Here is a 25,984-nt window from a genome sequence, read left to right as displayed (position 1 = left end):
ATTTATTATCTGATGAATCTTTATTTGTTTCGGGATTTTAAAAATGACATTGTTGTTTTTAGACATTGTCATTGGCTGTTATTGTGTCTTTTTTATGTATACTGTTTGCATTATATTCAATATAAAACAATTTGGTGTTAATCTTTTATTTGGAAATATGCATCGTTGTCTATTGCAGACCATAATGAGTGAAGTCGAAGCAACTAATCAAGCTATAGAACCATATATAACCAAAGATATTGACAGAAATGATTACGTGGAAGCAACATATGAATGTCAAAAAATAAATAGTATCGGTATGAACGTTGAATTTGACGAAGATGAAGTTAACGATGAAAGTATACTAGGAAAGGTTTTTGATACACCTGATGATGTCTATACATTTTATAATGATTATTCATTTTTACATGGATTTGGTATACGTAGAGATGACACAATTAAAAATCCTAAAACAAATGAGCCTTTTCGAAAGATATATGTATACAACAAAGAAGGTTTCAAAAGGATGGACAAAAAAGATTCAAGTGAAAATGAGAAAAAACGTCGTAGAGATATTAGAACCGGATGTCAAGCAAAGCTACGAATAACAAGACAGGAGGATGGGAAATGGTTGGTGGACTCGTTTAATGACACACACAACCACGACTTGACCATGACACTACGAAGGTGATGAAGCATCGATCTCATAGCAATTTCCACCGTTCAATAGAAGGTAAATCTCTTATGGTGCAATTTGGTCAAGCAGGGTTGAAACCTTCTCAGATTAAAAAGGCTGTTAATACAATGAAAACCTCAAATGTAGCTGATGTTACTTCAAAGCAATGTGCCGATGTCTTATCTGAGCAACGAAAACAACATAAAGGAAAGGAGTTCTATGGACTTATAAAACATTTTCAAGATAAAACATTAGTTGATAGTGACCAGTATTTTGTTGTGGATTTGTCCGATGATGGGTATCCTAGAAATATCTTTTGGGCTGATGGTAGATCAAGAGATGCTTATACAAAATTCAGAGATGTTGTTGTGTTTGATGTCACCTATATGACTAACAAGTTCAAGATGCCTTTTGCTCCATTTACTGGTGTGAATCATCATGGGCAGTCTATACTTTTTGGTGGAGCATTGCTTGAAAATGAAAAGGAAGAGTCATTTGAATGGTTATTTGAACATTTCCTCAAATGTATGTTTAACAAGTATCCGAAAGCAGTTATAACAGATCAAGACAAAGCAATGAGAAATGCAATAAAAAAAGTGTTTCCGAAGACTCGACATCGTTTTTGTTCATGGCATATCATGAAGCATGAAACTGAGCACCTTCGATCGTATGTTTCCCATTACAGTGATTTTCAAGAAACACACAAACAATGGGTAAATAGTGACACCATTGAACAATTTGAAGCAACATGGGAAGTTATGCGTAGTAAGTATGAACTGGAAAACAATAGTTGGATTACAGACATGTATAACCAACGTATACATTGGGCTAAACCCTTCTTGAAGGATACTTTCTTTGCTGGTATGACAACAACCGGACGAAGTGAGAGTATCAACTCATTTTTTGATGGATATGTTAATTCGAGGACCATGTTGAATGAATTTGTTGTACAATACGACAAAGCAGTTGAGTCTCGAAGGGCTGCCGAAGAAGATGAAGACTTTAAGACTATGAACTCAAGGCCGGTTCTTTCTTCAGTGCATCCAATCGAAGCAAAAGCAGGTCAATGTTATACTAGAAAGATGTTTGAGACTTTCAAAAAAGAATGGACTGAAGCTATTACCAATTTGACTCATGAGACTAAAGGAAAAACTACAGAAGAAAGCACATACCGAGTTGGGCAATTGGATGTTGATAAAAAATATTGGCGCATTGTTACCTTTCGTTCTTTGGATCAAGTCAGCGTCACATGTTCTTGTGCTAAGTATGAGACAAATGGGATTTTATGCAAACATAGCCTATACGTGATGAAGAAGAAACATGTTAAAGAACTCCCGAGTCACTATATTTTACCCCGATGGACCCTTAGTGTTAGGTACAAACTAGGTAGTGCTAGTATCGGACTCGGAAAAATGAATAATGAAAATGGAGTTAGTGCCTACACACTATGGTGTGTCCGTTCAAATTTTACTAAACTAATTGAACAAGCAAGAGACTCCCCTTCAGAGATACAAAAAGTCAATACAATATTGATAAGTCTTTTAGATGATCAAACAAATCGAAAGAAATCTACGTCTTTGGAGAATATATCTCAAGGTTCTTGTATGGGAGTTTCGCAAATAGATATGATGTCACAGTTATCTGTCCGTGATCCTCTTGGTCCATCTACTACAAAAGGGCGTCCTAAAGTTGCTAGTAGAATCAGGTCTTCTTTAGAAGCCCCCAAAAAACGTACATGCTCTTACTGTCAAGGATTGGGTCATTACACTACTAGTTGTTCCAAACGAAAGGTACTTTTAATATTAATTTAATTTACATGATTTAGAACTCTAATAATTATATTAACAATATTTTTTTTACATGTATCAGTCAGATGAATCATTGGAAGAGACATAATGATAAGATGTGTTGTTTTTGTGAGCAAAGGAAAATTCGATATGCGTCTTGGCATTTTTGACATTCTTTTTTGGTTAACAATGTATGAATAATCTGGAAATGTTTTATGTTTCTTAACATTTTTTTTATAGTTTTCAAATAAAAATTGTTGATTATTTATGATTTTTGTGTTTAAATTGAATGTTAGTTGTTATTATGTCTTTCAAATGAAAGTAGGATGTTATTTTAGGTTAAAAACAAAAATATGATGCAAATGTGGGTTAAAAACAAAATTATGATGTTGTTGTGGGTGAAAAACGGAATTAGGATGGTATTGTGGGTTAATCGCAAAATTATGAAGCTATGTGGGTGGAAAACAAAATTATGATGCTATTGTCGGTGAAAAACGAAAATATAATGTTATTGAGGGTTAAAAACGAAATTATGATGCTATTTTGGGTTAAAAACAAAATTATGATGCTATGTGGGTGAAAAACAAAATTATGATGCTATTGTCGGTGAAAAACGAAAATATAATGCTATTGAGGGTTAAAAACGAAATTATGATGCTATTGTGGGTTAAAAACAAAATTATGATGCTATGTGGGTGAAAAACAAAATTATGATGCTATTGTCGGTGAAAAACGAAAATATAATGCTATTGAGGGTTAAAAACGAAATTATGATGCTATTGTGGGTTAAAAACAAAATTATGATGCTATGTGGGTGAAAAACAAAATTATGATGCTATTGTCGGTGAAAAACGAAAATTATGATGCTATTGAGGGTTAAAAACGAAATTATGATGCTATTGTGGGTTAAAAACAAAATTATGATGCTATGTGGGTGAAAAACAAAATTATGATGCTATTGTCGGTGAAAAACAGAAATATAATGCTATTGAGGGTTAAAAACGAAATTATGATGCTATTGTGGGTTATAAACAAAATTATGATGCTATGTGGGTGAAAAACAAAATTATGATGCTATTGTCGGTAAAAAAACGAAAATATAATGCTATTGATGGTTAAAAATGAAATTATGATGCTATTGTGGGTTATAAACGAAAATGTGATGCAAATGTGGGTTAAAAACGAAAATATGATGCTATTGTGGGTTAAAAACGAAATTATGATGCTATTATGGGTTAAAAACGAAAATATGATGGTATTGGGTTAAAAACAAAAGTATTTATAAATACATTGCTATTTCGACTAAGTAAGAAAAGCGGGTTCCAATTTCAGCTCAATCCACCAGAAACAATACTTTTTCTATACACTTTCTAAAAACCTACAATTTTTTTTGTCCTAACTAATACATGATTACATCATTTAATACAATCTTCAACTTCTTTGGTGTCTCCGTGCAACCCAAGATCTTTCAATGGTAATCACCTGCACATGAGAATAACTTTGCATTTGTAATTTGTTAAACGGGAATGGAACTAGATACATTGTTTGTCCCCTTGACATCAGGGCTTAAATGATTTCTGTCACTTTTAATCATTTATTTTTTTTTAACTTGTTCTACTTAACAACAAAAAAACTATCCCAGAATCCAGACAATCCAGACAGTAGTGAATAAATGGGCAGCATTGCATATGAATTCCAGGTCCCTAAATTGAAGGTATGATGTTTTTAGTAAATTTTTGACTAGTTAATTGTGATTTCTATGCAAAAGACATAAATATCCTTGTAATCTTTTCAATAGAAAATGGAAATTGAAAACATGTTGAAGCTCATGTAATTTCATTAAGCAGCAACAACAAATCACATTCAATATAATTTACCAACAGTAATTTCATTTGACTTTTATGTTTTCCAGGATTGCCCTCATTGAATGCAATTGAAGATATGCAATATGAAAAGAACACCAGGAAGTCAACTAAGGCAGAAATTGAGCAACAAATGCAAATAAATGAAACAGGTCAAATTCATACCATTTCATCTTGGGATGAGCAAGGCTTACAAAACTGGACCAGATCAATTCCGTCCTCCTTTAAAAGAAGGTAAATAGAGTTTTCATTCGCCTCTTTGGTTATTTTGACATTCTATATTTAAGCATTTCACTTCTTTTTCTATTAAGTAAGTAAAAAAGAAAATGCACCTAACCTAAGAATAAGAGTTGTGTAGTTTTATTTATGTGAAAACAAAGTTGCTTGTATTATAAATAATAAATAATAAAGTGTGATTTATGTTTTTGGCAGTGGGTTTCTTGAATGAAATGCACGAGTCCAAGCTCTACGAGCATATGGACGCATCCAAACTGGAAATTCATGTTTGGAAACAAACAAACGTTATCAGATACATCATTCATTGCACATAATTGACACAAAAGTTCACTTAGGCATTTAATCGAACACCTGGTGGACAGGCTGCATAAACTATAATTTCTAGTGAAAATGAGTTGCCTGTAGTGATGTTGATCCGACATTGCCCATTTCAAGGAAGAGGGCAAACAATGAAGTTCCTGTGGGACAAAAGCGAATGGGAAATTGAAGATTTTTAAGAGGAGGTGTTCGTGAAACTGAAAGAGACAAAGACATAGGGACTAACCTGAATCGACTTCATGGGTGGGGCTGGGTTGTAGAACGTTGCATTGGATCGATGTGCCAAGAATTCCAATTTAGTGAATAGGTTTTGTTCTTCGGTAAATTTCCTTCCCTGAATTGAATTCCGATTTCAGTGAAATCGTTTCTTTTTGGTGAATTAACCATCCCGTCGTCTTCATTGAACGTGTGTGGTGAATGAATTGGCTTTGTCTGATGCAGCTTTACGGTGAAGAGAGAAAAGGGAGGAGGAAAAACGGGTGGCTGGTGGTGGCAGATGGGAACGCCGATCGGTAATGGGTTGTGCAAAAATAAGGGCTTCAACAATTTATCAAACAAAAAAAATTCACAACTTTGGTAATTTTCTTTCACGGTAATAAGTGTGAATTCCCTGAATTTCGATCCAATATCTTTAATTCGTTTTAAGATACTTCCGATTTCTTGATGATGGAATGATTCGAATGAATGCGATCACGATTAAGGATTAAGGAAATTACGTATTTTTTTATTAGCAAATTAACCTACTAATTAAAACTAGGTAGTTTTAAGTATTAGGGTACCTATCTTGTATACCCTATTCACTTTTCCCATATATATATATATATATATATATATATATATATATATATATATATATATATATATATATATATATATATATATATATATATATATATATATATATATATATATAAACATTTCTTAAATTGCGAACATTTGAGAATTTGGACCACTAGTTAAATAAAAGAAATATATATATATATATATATATATATATATATATATATATATATATATATATATATAAACATTTCTTAAATTGCGAACATTTGAGAATTTGGACCACTAGTTAAATAAAAGAAATATATTTATTCTTAATTTATTTGTTACTCAAATAAAAATTACCCTCCTAACCCACTCCACCCACCCCTACAATATTATATCTCTCTCCTCTTATATCCATCTGCGCCTCCATGGACGGTCATCAAAAACCACCGGATAACCGCCGGAAACCACAAGACTTTCGAAAAGTACCACCGAACAACCGTCGGAAACCACTAGACCGTCCTCGAATCATCGGCTACAGATTTTCTCGTTCATCACCTCCGACCGCTTCTACTCCTACCACAATCTGAACCCACCACCTCCTCCCTCTTCTCCGACGAAATGTTGTGGCAACCTTCTGAACACCTTCCTCATCTTTTCTTCTCCTCTTGCCGAACCTTCTTCCTCCACCACTCCTGCGTCCTAAAATGTCTCCATGAACCGTTGCTCTAAAACACAATTTGGTTTGTCGGAGAACTTGAAGTGGATATGGTTTCACCGGATCAGAAGCAAATCTATTTCACCGGCCACCAGATCCGTCGCCGTCCACCACCAGAACTAGAAAAAATATCACCAGATCTAGATCAACCTTAAAATTTCGCTTCCTAATATGTTTTAGTTGTTAATGTCTGTTCACAATTGAATTTGATGCTTTAATCTTCTTTGAGATATCATCAGATAGATTAATATCTTACTTTTCATCGTATGAGGAGATAGAAGAAGGAGCTATTACGGTTTTATATACAATTAATAGAAGAGGAGATAGATTAATATCTTCATTAAAAACTGAAGATATGGCAACTGATGCATTTTTCTGTGAATTCAATCAAGGACAATGATACAGGTGGTCAGCAATGGTCTATAGAGCTAGCAATGCTTTATTAACTTATACGTTACTGTTTTCTACACTTCTTCCAAACAAACAAAAGACTACACATAGTGATAATACAAGGCCTATAGTATAATTTCTATTAATTCTCAATTTTTGGATTTATGTTAATATACTATAACCGATAGCCATTACTTATTTTTAATACTTATTAAGAAATATTTTGATCATTTTCTCCTACTTTAAATATAATATTTGGTTTGATTTTAATAAGGATTATAAAAACAAAGTTTGACTAATATGAAAAAAATTGATCGCCATGTTAATGATTATTAAATATTGAATGTTGTTATATTGATCTTTTATAATTTTATACGATAACTGTTAATTAAAAACCAAATGGTTGTTCCTTGGATAGTTTATATAAAAAAAAATTAAATTGAAAACAATATGATATGTGACGGGTTATATTTAATCATATGTGAATAGTTTAATACCATGTGATTAATCCAAAAAATTACAAAAAGCATCCTATCAATATTAATGTTAATTTATAGAGACTTAAATTATTGAATCGAAAAAAAAAAAAGATTTTTTTCTGTAAAAATCATATGTGATTAGATATATATAATCACATAAATCGGTTTTCGATTCGATAGTTGGTCTCTTGTATTTAATCACTTGTGATTATATGTATTTAAATACATATGATTTATATGGACAATATCATTTTTTCACGTTCTTGATTCGATAATTGATCTCATGTATTTAATCACATGTAATTATATGCATCCAATCACATATGATTATTGGGACAATATTCATTTTTGTGTTCTCGATTCAATAATTTTTTTTGTCCACTTTAATCATATGTTATTAAATACATTTAATCACATGCAATTAGATACACATAATCATATGTAACTATCTACACGAGAACAACTATTTAATCAAGGATGCGAAAAAAATATTGTCCACATGAATCATATGTGATTGAATATGTATAATCACATGTGATTGAATACATATAATTACATGTGATTAAATACACGAGACCAATTATTGAATCGAAACCGCGAAAATAAATATTATGCACATAAATCATATTTGATTAAATACATATAATCACATAATGTATCTAATAACATATGATTTATGTGGACAAGATTCATTATCGCGTTCTTGATTCAGTAATTGTTCTTTTTCAACTTTAGTCATATGTGATTAAATACATTTAATCACATATGATTATATGTATCTAATCACATATGATTTATATGGAAAAAAAATCTTGTCTATACAAATCATATGTGATTAGATACATAAAATCATATGTGATTATATACAAAAGAATAACCATTGAATCAAAAATGCGAAAACAAATCTTTGTAAGAGGATAAAAATTGATTTTAAAGGATAAAAATTGACTAAGCATCAAGAGACAAATCTTTGTAAGAGGATAAAAATTGACTAAGCATCAAGAGACAAGGATACAATGATATTATAAGTCTAATAGTAAGTTATCATTAAATACATTATAGATGACCCATCCCCATAGTACATTACTATGAGGACAAAGAAGAAAGAAGTGAAATCTTATAGTAAGAGGATAAAAATTGACTTTACTCAAGCAATAATACCACTTGAAAAGAACACACTAGTAATAATAGAATTTGAAAAGTACATCTAGGAACAAAGTTGCAAAGCTACATTAGTTTTACAATTGATCCACCTTTGAGTGATGGTATTTATGTACCAATGCACGATGTCCCATTGATTGTAGAGAATAACCCAATTCCTTTTGAATTGTTCCTAAAATTAATGAAGAAGGATTTAACTTCTTTGATCCATTCTTTGATCTTGGGGATCAAAGTTTTCCATATGTTGGGAACCTTGAAGAAAAATATAATGTAAAACATGTGATGTCAATATCATACATAAATGGATAAAGATGTGGATAGGGAATTTGAGGACTTAGCCATAGATGGAGCAGATGAAAGAAGCACAAATAGTGAAGATATGGATAGTTTTAGTGAAAGTGACTTCAATATTTATAGGATAGACTTGACTGATGATGTAGAAGTTGATATGGAAAAATTCTAGAGTGTTATAGATCCTTTTGTGCGACCTATAGCCAGGAAAAGTCCATTTATTAATACTTCTGATGTCCAATAACAAGATATATAAGTAATTGATAATGAAAACATTTAGGTTTTTGGACAGGTTGATAAAAGGCAGTTAATGTTATCCAATTTGATGAAACCAAGGACATGTAGCTTCATCGAAGTACATGAAGCTTATTTTACAATAGGTGAAAATTTCTTGAACAAGAAACAAATCGCAATAATAATATACCATTAACAAATCACACAAATAATATACCATTTGTCACTTTTCCAAATAAAGGACATAAGGTTGGTAAAAAATTATGAAGTCATATTAAGGGAAGAGTGTATAGGTTTTTCCCTTAGTTGTAGTGGGCCATTAGAGGACATTAATGATACAGGAAAGGGGATAAGTGACAATTATATGCTTGTGTGTATGTATGTATGAATGGGCCATTAGAGGATATTAATGATACAAGAAAGGGGATAAGTGACAATTCTATGCTTGTGTGTATGTATGTATGTATGTATGTATATATATATAGAGAGAGTGTGTGTATACGTGTGTGTGTGTGTGAGAGAGAGAGAGAGAGAGAGAGAGAGAGAGAGATTTATGATCATTTGTAAAATAACAAGTATTGTGTAAATGCAAAACACATCCTAAACCAATCATTTTAAAAATATGGATAAGTGAATTATGGTAATTAATATAATAATTAATTAATTATATTTTAATGCAATCCTCTAATTTCGGTAATTGAATATTTCTCTAAAATTATCTCACGTTTTCTTTATCTTTTCTCCTTATAGCTTACGTTTCTTTCTCTCTTTCTCAAGAATTCATCTTCACAACCATCGAACATCGTCATCATTATGCCAATACCAACGCCACCTGTCATCACCATCATTCATTCGCTTGTTCGCCATTATATTCTTCATGTCACTATCCTCACATACACCACCATTATGCATAAATCTCAAAAAAATACACATATTCGTAAAACATACACATATGCATTCTTTATATATTTTTAATGTTTTCCTTATGAAATATCTTAAATATGTTCGACTTAATGTATTAATTTTCCTTTTTTTGAAAAATATCATACAAAAAAATCGAATTTTAGGAATGGTTTGCAAAAGAATATTGGTTTGTAAAAGATATATATATATATATATATATATATATATATATATATATATATATATATATATATATATATATATATATATATATATATATATATATATATATATATGAAAAGTTCAATAGAAAACCATTATTAATCAAGGAACCAAGGAAGCAATCCAAAGCATCGAAATTTAAAGCGATCAATGACAAAAGGAAGGGTTGTAGACTTTTACAATGGACACATGCATCGGATTATAACAAACCTATTTTTTTTTTCGTTTAAAATTTTTTAGGTCATGTTTTTTATCAAAAAAAAAAAAAAACGAGTATACCGTTGTTCACGATTTCCCGTCATCTTTCCAAAGAGATCCATGATGATATACAAATTTTTTTTTGAAAAAAACTCACTTTATTTTCGTTGTTGAAAAGTTAAGGTCTATTTTTTTATATAGAAAAAAAATTAATAAATATATCAAAATTCATGTTTTTTTTGTACTTTTTAAACATAAATTCATATTCATGTAAAAAAAAAACGATATTTTAATTCAGATTCACATTATGAACCTGTTCAAATTCATATTGTGAACCTGTTCATATTCACATTGTGAACCTTCTCAGATTCACAGTGTGCATAATAATAAGTCTGACTCACAGTATGAATCTGAACTATATGAGCTTTTTCACATTGTGAATGTTAAAATTTGAAATATTTACAGTTTAGATTCACATTCACAGTGTGAATCTATACTGATCATTTTTTTTTTTGTGAATCTTCTCAGATTCACAATATGCATAATAGTAAGTCAGATTCACAATTTGAATCTGAACTGTTCGAGCTTTTTCACATTATGAATGTTAAAGTTGAAATATTTATAGTTTAGATTTACAGTGTGAATCTACATTGTTGCAGCTTTTATTATTTTATTATTATTTTTTTCTTAATCGATGTTGATGTTTATTAATAGAGTACAAAAAATTAATATTTTTGGTATAATTATTTTTTTTAGAAAAAATAAACTTAAATATGGAAAAAACTAGCAAAATGAAGTATTTTTTTTCGAAAAAAAAAATCATTTTTTATATATCAACATGGATTTCTATGGAAAGAGGACGAAAAATTGAGAACAACGGTATATTCGGTTTTTTTATACAAAATGTGGCCTAAAAAATTTTAAACGAAAAAAATAGGTGAGTTTTTTGGTAAGGAGGTGAATTTTTTGGTATAATCTCGTATGTGTGCGTCCAATGTAAAAGTGTACATCTATTTACTTGGCCGTTGATCATTATAATTTCCAATGCTCACGATTGGTTCGTTTGTTCCTTGTTAATTATGGTTCTCTATTAAACCTTACAATATATATATATATATATATATATATATATATATATATATATATATATATATATATATATATATATATATATATATATATATAGGGTTAGGATTAAATGTGAAACTTAAGTATAGTGTGAATGTAGACTTAATGAGGACTGTTGGATTAAAAAAAATCTAAAGGCTAAGAATGTTATGGCATTATTGTAATTAATAAGAATATCTTTAATATGTTTATAGAAGTAACCGTTTATATGATATTATTGACTTTCTGCAAATATTCAAATAAGGAAATGTTGGCTAAATTGAGATACCTGATTATCTTCAACAATCTATAATCTTGGAACCAAAATACTAATTCACCTTCATTCTACAACTATTGCTAAAGAATCGTGAAGGATTATAAGTTGCAAGATTGTCAGTCAATTCTCACACTAAAAAACATGAGCACATTTCTGAAAACCAAAATCAAGAATTCCTAGGTGTAGAAAAAAAAAAAGAATGAAGAGTAGGAGATTGGGCTCGAGGTTAAAAAAGAACTTTCAATTAAAGTTTAAGAATATTGTTCATTTTCCGTAAGCACCAGACGATGATGACTTTGATTTTCCGACATTAGCTTTGTTGTTCGTATTATTCATCAAGAATGAAGCACTATAACACATGTAATCGATTAAGGTTTTCACCATTACTAAATGTATTTTAACTTTATTGAATAAAATTGAAGAATAACGCAGTAGTACATGTCATGATCATAAGTAATAGAACATCATTCTTGAAGAATTAGAAAAGTTTAGTTGGGAACGAGAACATGTTTGTTAAAGTTGGTGGTAATTATTGGGGTTTTTCTTTTCCAACATGTTTGTTAAAATCATGTATTAAAAACAAAAAATCCTATCTGTTTTTCGTATTCTTTTAGAATAAAAATTATGCATTCATTAAAATTAATTACGCATTCATTTAGAATAAAGTTATTGTATTCTTTAAGATTAAGCACGACATATTCTATAAGAATTAATCTGAAGAATTCTTTAAGAATACATCACTTGATATCCCATTATGTCAGTTTTTTAATGAATTAGTATTGAGTAGACATGTAACCTATTTTCTAACACATAAATGTAGCATGTGAAATCTCAATCTTTGTGTCTGGTATTGATAGCCTTTAATATGGACGATAACATAGTTGTTAAAGAAAAAATATATATGAACGATAACTTCAAAGGAGTGAGCTACATGTTGATGAGGTTCTACAATGGTGAAAGTAGAGATTTATATCGATTATAATATTTTAATTGCGATGGGTTAGACGTCCTAAAATAGTGGATTTTGAATTAAAAATATTGATGAGTTGCCTAAATTAGAGATATTTAATTTGGATAATAATTAATTTAATTATTTAAATTATTATAATGAAATGATTGGACCACATTTAGTCTTACATTCACACAATAATTATGGTTTATATTTATATATATATATATATATATATATATATATATATATATATATATATATATATATATATATATATATATATATATATATATATATATATATATATATATATCCCATAATGGAGAGGTTTAACACATAACCCAGTTATATCACATAAGCATATGACAATGGTCATGTTGTTTATCTCTGAACATTAAATCACCGATGTTTATAAATGAATATAAATCATTTTCATGTTGTTATATTGTTATGTGGTAATGTCATATAATTTGTTTATTTTTTGAACCTACATATCTTATAACGTTGTTAATCTTTATGTAAAGAAAAAAACAAAATACGACTTTCTATTTAACATTATGAATTGGTGAACTTGCACTTGTACCAATGCTTAAAATTACTTAGTAAGATATGAATACTAGAAAAGACTAGTCATCTTGCAAATTGTGTTGTCAATATATCAATATAGATATGTAATGCAGAAAATACTGTAAAAATTTTTAAATGTCACAAACCATCATAAATTATTTAATTTATCAAATAAAAAAGCATTGTTACAAGAATTGTGCGTAAATTAATACACACTAAAAAATCCAAATCAAAATGCCTAAAAGACCGAAAATCCCTAAGCATACCGACTCCGATCCAACACGGACAAACATTGCAGTGCTAGGTACAACAGTTGAAGGATTATTGTTCTTAGAGCCACCACTCTCCGCCTCTGGTACACCAGTAAGAGGCGCCTCCGCCACAATCGACTGATTTCTTTCCACGAGTACATCGAGCTTCATCCCAGAATAACAATACAATCTATTACCACAAAAGAAATACCTTTCCCCAGGACTTGTCAACGGAATAGACGTATTCCCATCGCTAAAACACTTTATAACATTTGTGGTATTGCATGTTTGAAAACTCTCTTTGCCCACCTCACACACACTATCGGTAGATGCATACTGAAACACTGAAAGAACAAAAGAATACCTTCTTAAAATCAATAAAAACAAATAACAACTAAAACACATATACAAAATAAAAGAATAGTTACCCAAAACATCACCAACGATGAACTTCTTGTCTTGTTCCCATGTATCAAGATTCGTGCTAATATCCCATCCAGAGTTATCCCCAACTGTGTATGTGTTAGCATTGGATGTTATTGCAAAACCAAAGGCTATGAGGCTAAGAAACACCACCAAAACTTGGTTTCCCATTCTATTACTCAATTTTACCTTTAGGATTATTGGATGTATATATATGCTCAAGGTTGGTTGCTCCATATTTTCAAAAAAACTAGATAACCTAACCAACAACTATATAACTAACTATGAGATTTACATTACAAAAATTTGGATTTTTTTTTATTATTTTCCGTATATCTCACCTATCGTTGTCATACATGTATAACCATTAACTCACGATTATTTGTTAGTGTCAGAGATTTTTTGACGACACATTTCTGTCAATTTGAGGAGATGTATGTGGTAAAACCTTACATCGATAATGATTAATTGATAAAGTAAAAGAAAATGGAAACGATGTAGAATAATATTAATAAAATCACTAGTCAACTAGTCAATTTGCATGTTGGTTGATGAACCATTTATAGGAAATATCTGGTTTGGTGGTTGAATGAATGAAAATGTTGTTGCATGGTGGGTGAACATCCCCATTTGGTTTATGTTTTCTTTCTATTTCCAATTTCCAATTTTCTTTTCAAAGATTTTAACAAAGGAAAACAGAAAACCCGGAAATTTAATTAAAATCCCATAATTTACATTTCACGCTTCAAAGTTAAAACAAGTCACAAAAGATTATAAATTAAAGAAAATTATATAAAGGTTAACTTGGAAGTTCAAACAAGCATATAACAATTGAAACCATAATTAGTAGGTTGATGAACCAAATGCACAACAAAAATAAACAATATTCCCTTTTTGTATATATTAAAACCATTATTGGATCATCCGAGTTAAAACCATAATAGTCTTTTGAGCTAAGACAGGAGTCAAACGCACAACAAAAACAAACAATATGGATCATCCGAGTTAAAATATAAGTTAGGGACCAAACACATAAATTACTCAAACCATAGGGACCATTCATTTAATTTACTCTTATATTTTTGGTATGTTCGCATCTGAGTAACTATCTTTTTTTTGTATACATTTAGTTAACGAACTTTTTGGGAGTGTTAACATATGACCAGTTATGACCGGACGTAACCTGCTACAGTCGGTCATAATTGTCATATGTGAACACTTTCAAAAAGTTCGTTACCTAGATGTGTACTAAAAAAGATAGTTACCAAGATGTGAACAAACCGAAAAGTTAATTACCTTAATAGGTCAATTTCCCTTAGTTAAATTAATGTTTCACCACTGGATAACCTAAGAAAAAATCAATGTTGTAAAAAGTTTGTCATGGTTTCGTCATAGCTCCAAGACTTGTAGTTGATGCTAAACTTTTAAAAAATGTCGAGTTAAGTCATATATATATATATATATATATATATATATATATATATATATATATATATATATATATATATATATATATATATATATATATATATATATATATATATATATATATAGTCATGATTTACAAACAACGTGACTCGTTACGACTCGAAAAAGCTAAAGTCTTGACATTGTAGCCAAGTCACGTCTGTCGTCGTTTAAAATCTTCCATGTGAAATTAAAAAAATTATGACATTATTAATTTTTAGAAAGTGTAGAAAATTGCTAACATTAACACAAATAATTAGCAGAAAGCGTATTTACTATTCCATGTAATCTTATTAATTCTATATGGACTATGCAATTGAATTTCTAGAGTTATTTGGTTGTCAACGTTAATTTAACCAAAATCACGAAGATATGAGATTGAAAAAAAAAATTTGTATTTTTGGTTTTAACAAACACAAGGAGAAAAAGAACTTTTTATTTTGGGTTAACTTGATGGGCCAGAAGTAATAGAAGCTTAGAGGGCCTATATTATTAGACTGAAAAGTTTTAGTCCACTATAGTGTTATTACTGTTTTGATTTTTGTAAGGTCCATCCTTTTCACACTTGTGTCACTTTCCCTGTTTAACTATTGCATTATATGTATGACAAATTTAAGAACTAAGGTTGCTTTGTCGAAGAAGCCCATTGGCAGAACTAAGGTTTTGTGCTAAGACTATCCCATTAGCAAGACAATTCAATCTAATTTTTCTTTAAAAAAAATAATTTATCTTTCTTTCACCTACACAATCCAATATAATCTAATTTTTTACATCTATTAGCAATTCAACCCAACCTATTTTATATTAAAATAATTTTGTATTTATAAAACTATATCAACTAGAATGGAATTAAAACGCACAACGGGTGAATTTTTTCCATAAACTAATTGCAATATCTTCACCACTGATATTTTTACCACGTTTAGTTCAAAACTGTAACATTTTTCGATTTCTGTCCTTATTTCAAAGTTCCATATCAATTTTGGTATATAGAACTTATGATTTTGGTCCTTATTTTAAGGTTTTATATCCATTTTAGTCCTTATTTCTAGGTTCCAGGGATCAAAATCGATATGAAACATTGAAATCAGGACCAAAACTGGAAAATGTTTCGATTTTGGACTAAATGAAAAAAAATGGAACTATTATCATTATTGTGAATATAAGCTATTAAAATAATTAACAATTATATGTGAACATTATAGAATAGGGAAAGTATTGGAAGAATCATACACAAGGGTCTTTAGGAAGGGCCTCATTGTTGGTTCCAATATCAATCATAATATGAAACACCTGTTTTGATAAAAAGAAAAAATGATTATGTATTAAAGAAAAATAACATGAAGAAACAAAAGTATAATGCAATAATAAACAAATAAATGGAAGTATGTAGCTATATTCATATAAATCCAACCTCCCTATTGAAATTCCAATCCCCTGGATTCCAAGATCACCAAAATCTCTACTGCTGCAACTTGAGCTGGTGTCTTGACAATTCTCTTATGTTTCTTTTGAGGGAGAGCTCTATTCTGACCGGTAACTAATCTATATTTTCACCTGTATACCTGAAAGCATCAACAGCAGTTCATTCAGCTGTTACATGAGTTGTAAATAATTATAAGATTTTTTTTGGTTTATTACAAGATGGAACTAAAGGAGGAGTTTCGTATGTGGATTCCAATGGAATTGAAATTGGAGATTCCATTCCATAGTCTATAATCGTGTATGGTTGCCAAATCCTTCAAATTTGGTGTTTTAAGGGTTTCACCATTTGTATGGTTGGGTAAGAGGAAATTGAATTCATCCTTTTTTTGTTAAAAGACCAAAATAGCCTCGGCGTATATGTTGAAATAAATGAAATTGAAAATTTTATAAGAGTGAAATGTGGAAAATAGAAAATTCACTAAGGGCGTGTTTGGTTCACAGATTCTAAGGGAATCTGACAGAATTGCAATTTGTGATTCCATTCCATGGTTTGTTTTGTTGCCAAATGGACAAAATTCAATTCCATAAATGTTTGATGGATTTCATTGTTCGTAAGATCGGGTGGAAGAAATTTAATTTCAGTCTTCGTTTTTATTTTGTCAAATGACCAAAATACCTTCATTGTCCTTCAAATATATCTCTTTCTCTCTCTCTAATCTGTATAATATGTGTCCCTCTTTTAGCATTTCAACTTCCTTGTTTCACCTATTTTATAAAGAAACCTGGTTTGAACACTAAATTAGAGTAAAAAACATATAAAGTAATGCCTAGCCCTAGGTGTACGGCAATTCAACTCCGAATCAAGATCCAATCTCAGCACCAAATAACAAAAAAAAAAAAAAAAAAAAAAAAAAAAAGGTAAACACACACATACTCAAACACACATCAACAACATAAGTGTTCATATTTCAAAAAAAGAATGTTTTATTGAAAAAAATATAATTTTAAAAATCAAATAAACGATTAAACATACATGAACTAAGCGTACACACACATCAACATTAGTGTAAGAGTTCATTATCACACATTCCTGCTCTTGTAAAAAACCACAAGAGTTAATATTTTAATAATTAATTTACCTAATAATGATAATTAGATGATGATGAAATATAAATATTAAATACCATTACATTCTTGAGATAAATATTAAATACCATTGCATTCTTGAAGAGGCTCAGCAAAATGTCTAAAGAAAGCACTTCAGCTGCATTCTCTTTTAGACTGAAATTAAAAAAATATAATAATAATAATAATAATAATAATAATAATAATAATTTACATTTTATAATAAAAATTAATATGGAAAGATCATTGACATGTGTAAAAGAATACAAACCTGACAAAAATCGCACCATTTCATATAGATTCTACAACCCACAATTCTCATAGAAGACCATGGGAGCTCTATAAAGAGAAATAGAGAATGGTGAGTGTTTGATATTATATAAATGACAGAAATACCCTCCAACAATTCATACCTGTCTTGGGACATCAGCAGGCCTAAAGTAAGTAAACATTCAAAAGGAAGCCCATCCCTCCCTGCTCTACCACTTTATGCATGGGAATGGTATAAATGTAAAATTAGTCAATTACAAACATGATAGTAAGTCTCCATTGATTTACCTAAGTTGTGATGTATGACAAACCTGACTATAACAATGTACTTTGTAAGATTAAAAAAAAAATCCTAAATTAAAAAAAAAAAAAAGTTAAAAAACAGTACTAACCATCTGGTTTATTGATTCACATACCAAAAGCCACCTGTTAGAAAAAAAAATTTAAAAATCTATAATCATTAACTGGAATTATAAATTTAAAAAATAAAATAGAATAAAATATTGGTGACGCAAAAAAAACATATTGTTCCACCAATAACCTGCAACCTGCTATTACTCCACCTGCCAAAAAAACATGGTTCTTTATTACTTTTGAGGAATAAATACAAGATTTCGAAAAATCAATGATATAAAAGATAATCAAATTTACCTCATATGAACTTTTTCAGGGGCATTTACGTCCTATAGTTCTTGAACACAAAAGCATATAGTAAGTATTATTTTTAAAATTTTCTCATCAACAGTTTGACATCATATAACAAATTTTAATTATAGTAATTCTTTGAATCTGTTGACACTCCTTTCGAGAGAAACAATAAACAATTCCAGATTCTTTGTTTGCGTATGAACTCATCAATGTCATCAATCACCACTTTTCCCACATGGATGTGTGTTGGTCAAGGTTATTAATTTGGGTGGTGAAGTTGTGTGTTTAGTGAATGCTCGTGAAAAAGATTGAACTTCAAATTTATTTTTTGTCTCAAAAAGACCATCTATATTTATTTTCCCAAAAAAAAACTCAACTTCGTATTTTTATCCAAAAAAAACCTTCAACCTTCTTAATGCTTCCGAATAAACCGTCAACTTTTTAAGTTTTTCTCAAAAAAATCCTCACATTTGACAATTTTAGACAATAAATAAAGGTTTAATCCGGGAAAAAAAGAAAATATAAGTTTTTTTAGTTTAACCCTTTATTGTTAGAATGTACTGTGGGTAAAAATAAAAAGTAAACTACATTTGCATATATTACATTACTATTTTTTGCAATTTATAGAATATTTCCTACCTAACGATTTTGTTAAAAGTAATGAATCAAAACTTCAAAACAAAATATGGACAAATTAATTACCTAGTGAATTGAAAAGTCATTGTAACAGTTAAAAAATGTGGACAAATTTAACTGGTTTATGACAAAAGTGGGTTTCTAGAACTCAAGAGGGAAGTAAAGAGGCTGGGGAAGGAACATAATGTTCCTTATATAGGGCTCAATCCCGAGAATTAGGGTTTTCTCCACCCAGCGCCTACTCGCCGAGTCCATCTCATCGATTCACCGAGTCGGCTACTTAACACGCGGTCAAGCCGCGACTCTACTCGCCGAGTCCATCCATGGACTCGCCGAGTCACTCTTCCCAATTAACACTTTTGGCCCTTCAACTCTACTCTCGCTATTTCGGGATGTTACAATTCTCCCCCACTTATATTAGGCTTCGCCCTCGAAGCCTATAGCAGCTCAACTCCAAGGATACTCCCACAATGCTCCACCTGGCCTCAACCAGACCAGGTCCCACAAGGCATACCCAAACGAACTCGAATACACTTTCCTTCCCTCACGGTGTCCTGGCCACCGTCTCAAATAGGGCACTGGATTCACCCTCTAATATCTTTGCTTAACCCCTGAGAATTACCCATAATGCAACACTGCTCCAATCACAACCATCACTCGACTCATAAAGGCTAGAAGACCATGAATCATCGGATCCCCAATCTGAATCCCACTCTACCCATTCCGTGATGACGAAAAAACTCATTCTCTATATCAGAGCAACTCTCACGAGTTCTCCTCTCGCCACCGCACACACAAGCTGAACCAGCTCTAACACCTTCAGGTTGGGAAACCTGATACAGTGATACTATCCTCAAACATCTCCCAGGATGAATCACTAATATCCACCCCATACCCTGATCAGAATCACACTGAGAATTCAAGATTCTCTCTCTCCCTGCATCCCTTCTGAGCCTCTTGGCTCTACACTTGCGGATATCCCTTCGCGACCTCAACAGACATCCCAAACCGGATGAGTTCCTACTTCACTGCCGCGAACACGATGCTCAAAACCATACTCGAAATACTCTAACCATAATTCTGCTCTGCAGCTTTCACTTTCGTGAACTTGCACTCCCCTTCGGAGTTACACACCTTTCCCTTTTCCTTTTCCAAGGAACTCACTTGGCCATGATGCCACCCCAACCTGTGCCACGGCGCTCGCCCCAAGCGACACCACCCTTTTTGCGTAACCGCTATTCACATACTCTGGCTCTCATTGCAGGGGCTCTCAATCCCACGCACTCTCTCCACTCAACAAAATCACTACCTCAACTAAACAAGATCACTAACCCGGGGCCAGACCTTCCAGTGTAATCACACTGCAACATACACAATCCGCAATCTCAAACTGATCCGACCATACCAACAGAGTCTCCAACATGACAGGACCGACTCACATAACACACACTAGCCACTCGAGGCTATATCTCAGTGGGTCCGTACACCCAAACTCTTTGAACCCTCAGGTTCTAACTCTGCGAACCTTCCGGTTCTAACTCTGTGAACCTTCCGGTTCTAACTCCAGGAACCTTTCGGTTCCAACTCCAGGAACCTTCCGGTTCCAACTCTGGAAACATGCACAACATAAATCCCGTGGGATTAATGCAGTACCACCCATCACATACATCAAGCATACAAATACTCTGATCACATAACCCCGGTTACCTACTCAAACTTGATCCCGGCCTGCTCCCAGGCCTCCACAATCAATGCCCTAGGTCTGTATCCCGCCCCGCATACCCGACACTCGTTCTTGTCAGCCTATACTCTGAGCTGACAGAACACTGCTGAATCCCAAAAGCTAAGCACCCTCACATACTCATCGATCTCCCGGAGAATTCTCCAATTCTCCCCCACTTAAAGCACTGACTAACAGCCACCGATCGCCATTAACGACCTTCCAGAACAACCCCACACAAAGAGAACACTTACACACTGACTGCTTCCCACAAGCATAAGCAACCTTCAGCAAAACACATCTCCTCCCTGATCAATCCGCTCAAAAGAATCCGGTCGTTCAATTATCCACTCCACGACTACAGATGCTACCCGACATTCAACCCAGTGCCGCATCTCCACTATCAACCCTCACGAATGATAACCAACGGAATTCCCAAACAATAACCCATAACCAAACCCACAACTTGCAAAAGGATGAATACCGCATCGAAAACCGCACAAGGATACCGGCACCAAAACACCAAACTATAACCATACCAAACCTTCAGGGAACAACGAATGCCAAAGCGAAAACCTGAAACACCAATCCATAACCATGCCAAACCCGCGAAACAACGAATACCGCATCGAAACCCATACAAAGATACCAGCACAACGATACCCACAATATTCGCAAGATAACAAGACACTAAGAAAGGAACATACCCGCAGCTGCATCCGACACTGCTCTGACCTCCTCTGCCGCAGGCTGATAAGCGCGACCCTGAGCCCTTGGGGCTCCATTCCCTCCTGACCTCTACCTGAAATCCTCAGAGTGGCCAATGCTGGAGCCTGCACCGGCCCTACAAAAAACTGTGGACAGTTGACCCTCAAATGTCCAATCTGACGACAATGACAACAAATCCTCAAATCCCGAATCGACACTGACTGCCGACAATCCCGCGCATAGTACCCCTCCTTTCCGCACTTGCGGCATGCACCACCGGACCAGCAAACTCCAGCATGACCCCTTCCACACTTCCCACAAGTGTGGCCGCTCCGATCCCCCACTCTAACATCAACGGTCCTGGACCGTTTCGACGCCGGCTGCGACTGCATCGGAGCCTGCCTCAACTTACGCGACTGCAACTCAACCTCTAACGCGGCCTTCTGTAACTCTAAAAAGGTCTCGCACCTCTGCGCAGACACGGACTGTCTGATATTCCCCCTTGAGCATACTCAAATATCGGGACATCTGAGCCTGCTCCGAAACGAACTCAGGACAAAACACCGCCCTCTCAGCGAGCATCCTGGTGATCTCAGTCACCGACTCTGAATCCTGCTTCAGCTCAAGGAACTCTTGAGCCAATCTCCCCCTCTCATCATGCGGAACAAAGCGGGTGATGAACATCTCTCGGAACTGATCCCATGAAACCGCAGCCCTCTGCGCATCTGAATATGACACCGAGGTCAATCTCCACCAACCCTTCGCCCCGAGCCTCAACAGGTTCAGAGCACACCTCACCCTCTGATCAGCAGGGCATAAACACCCCTCCACGTCTGATAACCATCTCATAGCAACAATCGGGTCCTGAACTCCATCGAATGTGGGAGGCTTCGCATAATAGAAGTCCCGATACTGAAAACCCCGACTAGCTCCTCCCCTTGCCGCTGCTACAGCCGCTGTAGCCGCCGCGGCAGCCGTCTCTGCGAGAGCCGCATATCGCTCATCAAAATACTTATTCATGGCGGTCTTGATCGACCCAAACAATTCCGGCAACTCAGCCCGGAACAATGCAGCAACCTCATCACGCAGGATCTCGCGAATCCTCGCATCCAACTCGCTCGTGCCCGTCTGATCGATAACCTCAGACGGCACCGATCCACCCGGAATTCGCTCTCCAGCTCCCGATCCTGATCCGGATCCACTATCATCATGCCTCGAAATCTCCATACCGAAGACACCATACCAATCTCAGACACTTCCCACAATCCTGGGATCCAACTCTCGCAACCCAACCCTAGAGATCATGGTTTCCCTGATACGCATATGGGTCCTGTGCTTTCAGTAGTACCGGCCCATACTACCTTCCACACCTACCCATATTTGTATGAAGTACTACCACAATACCCTAGAGAACATGCATAACAACTATCAACCCTCACCACTAGAGGAACACTGAGAATCTCCCATAAGGGACCCTAGGCTACAGGCATCACAAATCAGGCAACATTATCATGAATTCCTGAAGATCCCTAGCCTAACTCTAGCATGCTGTTCTATCAAGCTCAATAAAACAAATATCATGTATGGTATCTTGGGGTTACTTACTGGCTCCGACTGATCGTACCTCCGCGTCCTCCCTTTACTTAATTTGAAAACCATTTTAATTTTCTCCTTTTAAAATCCTCCTCGATTTGAGACTGGAGTCACACGAATATTTCCCCTAATTCACTCAAACCAAGGCTCTGATACCAACTTGTAACGACCAAAATTTCAAAACAATTAAAACTTTTCAAAACCACTCATTTTAATAACGTTGTTACAAAAAGGTTTTCAATACATTATTTAACAGAGTATTTTCCCAGGTTCATATCATAAAACACCAACGCGAGGAACGGTACGATCACGCCTTTGCCTTGCCACAGACTCCTGAGAACCTGAAAACATAAAACCATAACTGTAAGCCCGAAATCTTAGTGAGATACCCCCAATATACCAACCACATATACGCCCTTCCAGGCCACGACCTTCTGGTCTAAAACATATCGCCTTCCGGCCCATAACGCAATGCCTTCCGGCCCATATCATATTGCCTTCCGGCCCATAACATATTGCCTTCCGGCCCATAACATATTGCCTTCCGGCCCACAGCATAAAAGCATACATATCATAACAGAACATAGAACGACCCTGCATACCGGGTCACACCCTAGGTCTAGCAATCATACGCATAACACATAATCATATAACAGTTCACAGTCAGCAATCGATCAACAGACCACATAACATAACATTACTCTATTCAAGATACCGGCCTAGCCGGTCACTAGCATAACATCACCCTACGAATCAGTCAACATACTAAATGCACACATACGCCTTTCCAGGCCATGACCTTCCGGTCCACATAGCAATGCCTTCCGGCCCACAACATATAACGCCTTCCGGCCCATAACATAATAACTGACAACTACCCGGATTTCCATCCGATAAAAAGGTTGGCCTTGGTGCCATAAACCCTAGCGATATAGTGAGGATAACTCACCTCGAAACTGCCGACTGAACAGATAGCTCAAGCTGCTCCGATCACTGATACGATCTCCACCTCTGGACAGCCACTAATGCACTGAACTCAAACAATAATCAACAATTACCAAAATACCCCTGAAACCACTGGTCAACCCTTGGTCAAGACAAGGTCAAAGTCAACCCCTGACTGACCCTACTCGCCGAGTCAACCCGATGACTCGCCGAGTCCCCATACTCAGAACTTCACCCGATCCGCGATCTAACTCGCCGAGTCACCCCGAGACTCGCCGAGTTCAACAACTCTGAGTCCACTCGCCCTCAACTCACCGAGTCATCCCTTGACTCACCGATTCTCGACTCAACCAGAGAATATCGGGACTCTTCGACAAGACTCGCCGAGTCTAAGAACAGACTCGCCGAGTCTATGGCTATCTTCAACCTACTCGCCGAGTTGTTCATACAACTCGCCGAGTTCCAAGCCATCTTCATCCGAATCGCCGAGTTGTTCTTCCAACTCGTCGAGTCCCAGCTCATCTTCAAGCAACTCGTCGAGTTCACCCATGTGACTCGCCGAGTACCACCGATCTGAATCCATACAGAAGCATTCCAGACCATGCAATTGATCCAAAACATAGATCTAGCCTCCTACAATTCATCCATCACGTAAAGTGGCAATCTTTACGTGAATCCATAGAGATCTAGGCCATATTCACTCATAACTAGGGTTTGGGACTTGCAAGCTTCACTAAACACTCCAACACAGGGACTTTCATGCTCTCTGATTCTCCTCTTCTCCAGATCTGAGGTAGCAACCTCAGATCTACCCTCTAGACTTCCAATTACATCCATAGGCAAGATCCCACAAACCCCAAAATGAAGAAACAACATACAATCAGACCAAGAGCGAGATATTACCTCCAATGGACGCCCCCAACTGCAATGAAGTTGATTCCAAGCAAAGCCCCTTGCCCCAAGCCTTCAATTTCCACAAAATTCCTTCAATGATTACTTCTCCAAGCTTCAATCCACTCAACAATGGAGCTCCTCTGCGATTTGGGGTTTCTAGAACTCAAGAGGGAAGTAAAGAGGCTGGGGAAGGAACATAATGTTCCTTATATAGGGCTCAACCCCGAGAATTAGGGTTTTCTCCACCCAGCGCCTACTCGCCGAGTCCATCTCATCGACTCGCCGAGTCGGCTACTTAACACGCGGTTAAGCCGCGACTCTACTCGCCGAGTCCATCCACGGACTTGCCGAGTCACTCTTCCCAATTAACACTTTTGGCCCTTCAACTCTACTCTCGCTATTTCGGGATGTTACACGGCGCCCTGATCATCTCTGTCGCATACACCCAACAGAACACCGATGGTAACGAATATCAATCACCGGAAATTGGTCCTATGTGATTCCAAAGTAAAAAAGAAAAGAAAAAAACTTAGGGCTCAGCATCTATAATAATAAAAATTCAGCGACTGGCGGGTAGCTAAGGAACATAAATCGGTGGTGGAAGAACCCAAGCTGATGAACTCTTGATCAGAAGAAGCATCGGAGGTCGATGTTCTCTACTTCTTCTTACTTTACCATAGTTAGAACCTGATCGTAGTCAATGATTTTAGGTCGCCGGATCTCTCTCTCTCTCTCTCTCTCTCTCTCTCTCTCTCT

At 34.5% G+C, this 25,984-nt stretch overlaps 1 protein-coding gene, 1 long non-coding RNA gene and 1 pseudogene across 2 annotated transcripts; 1 reads left to right on the top strand and 2 right to left on the bottom strand.

The window, feature by feature from the left end:
- Positions 1-298: 298 nt before the first annotated feature.
- LOC145075876 (protein FAR1-RELATED SEQUENCE 5-like) lies at positions 299-5,566 on the top strand (annotated as a pseudogene).
- Positions 5,567-13,186: 7,620 nt separating this feature from the next.
- On the bottom strand, positions 13,187-13,968 carry LOC145075875 (mavicyanin-like). The gene is made up of 3 exons (XM_079021960.1): positions 13,803-13,968; positions 13,362-13,718; positions 13,187-13,242 (listed from the first exon to the last, which is right to left on the bottom strand). Exons 1-3 carry the CDS (start codon positions 13,966-13,968, stop codon positions 13,187-13,189), a joined length of 579 nt encoding a protein of 192 aa, XP_078878086.1.
- Positions 13,969-15,337: 1,369 nt separating this feature from the next.
- LOC145073509 (uncharacterized) lies at positions 15,338-19,500 on the bottom strand. The gene is made up of 8 exons (XR_013691398.1): positions 18,736-19,500; positions 18,477-18,647; positions 18,228-18,299; positions 18,086-18,153; positions 17,904-17,970; positions 17,366-17,471; positions 16,679-16,829; positions 15,338-16,557 (listed from the first exon to the last, which is right to left on the bottom strand). It is a non-coding gene; the product is annotated as an uncharacterized LOC145073509 (long non-coding RNA).
- Between the last annotated feature and the right edge of the window lie 6,484 nt (positions 19,501-25,984).

This window comes from Lactuca serriola, chromosome 9 (genome assembly GCF_051521515.1).
Source record: "Lactuca serriola cultivar US96UC23 chromosome 9, Lser_US96UC23_V15, whole genome shotgun sequence".
NCBI classification, from domain to species: Eukaryota; Viridiplantae; Streptophyta; class Magnoliopsida; order Asterales; family Asteraceae; genus Lactuca; species Lactuca serriola.
This window is presented reverse-complemented; position numbering and strand designations above follow the sequence as displayed.

Bases quoted from the DNA above. Each gene is read 5' to 3' on its own strand.
- LOC145075875 (XM_079021960.1), bottom strand. From the start codon at position 13,968: ATGGGAAACCAAGTTTTGGTGGTGTTTCTTAGCCTCATAGCCTTTGGT. The intron at 13,719-13,802 runs GTAACTATTCTT...TTGTTCTTTCAG, and splicing joins CATCGTTGGTGATGTTTTGG to TGTTTCAGTATGCATCTACC. The intron at 13,243-13,361 runs GCATTTTGATTT...AAATTTTTACAG, and splicing joins AGGGATTTTCGGTCTTTTAG to TATTTTCTGCATTACATATC.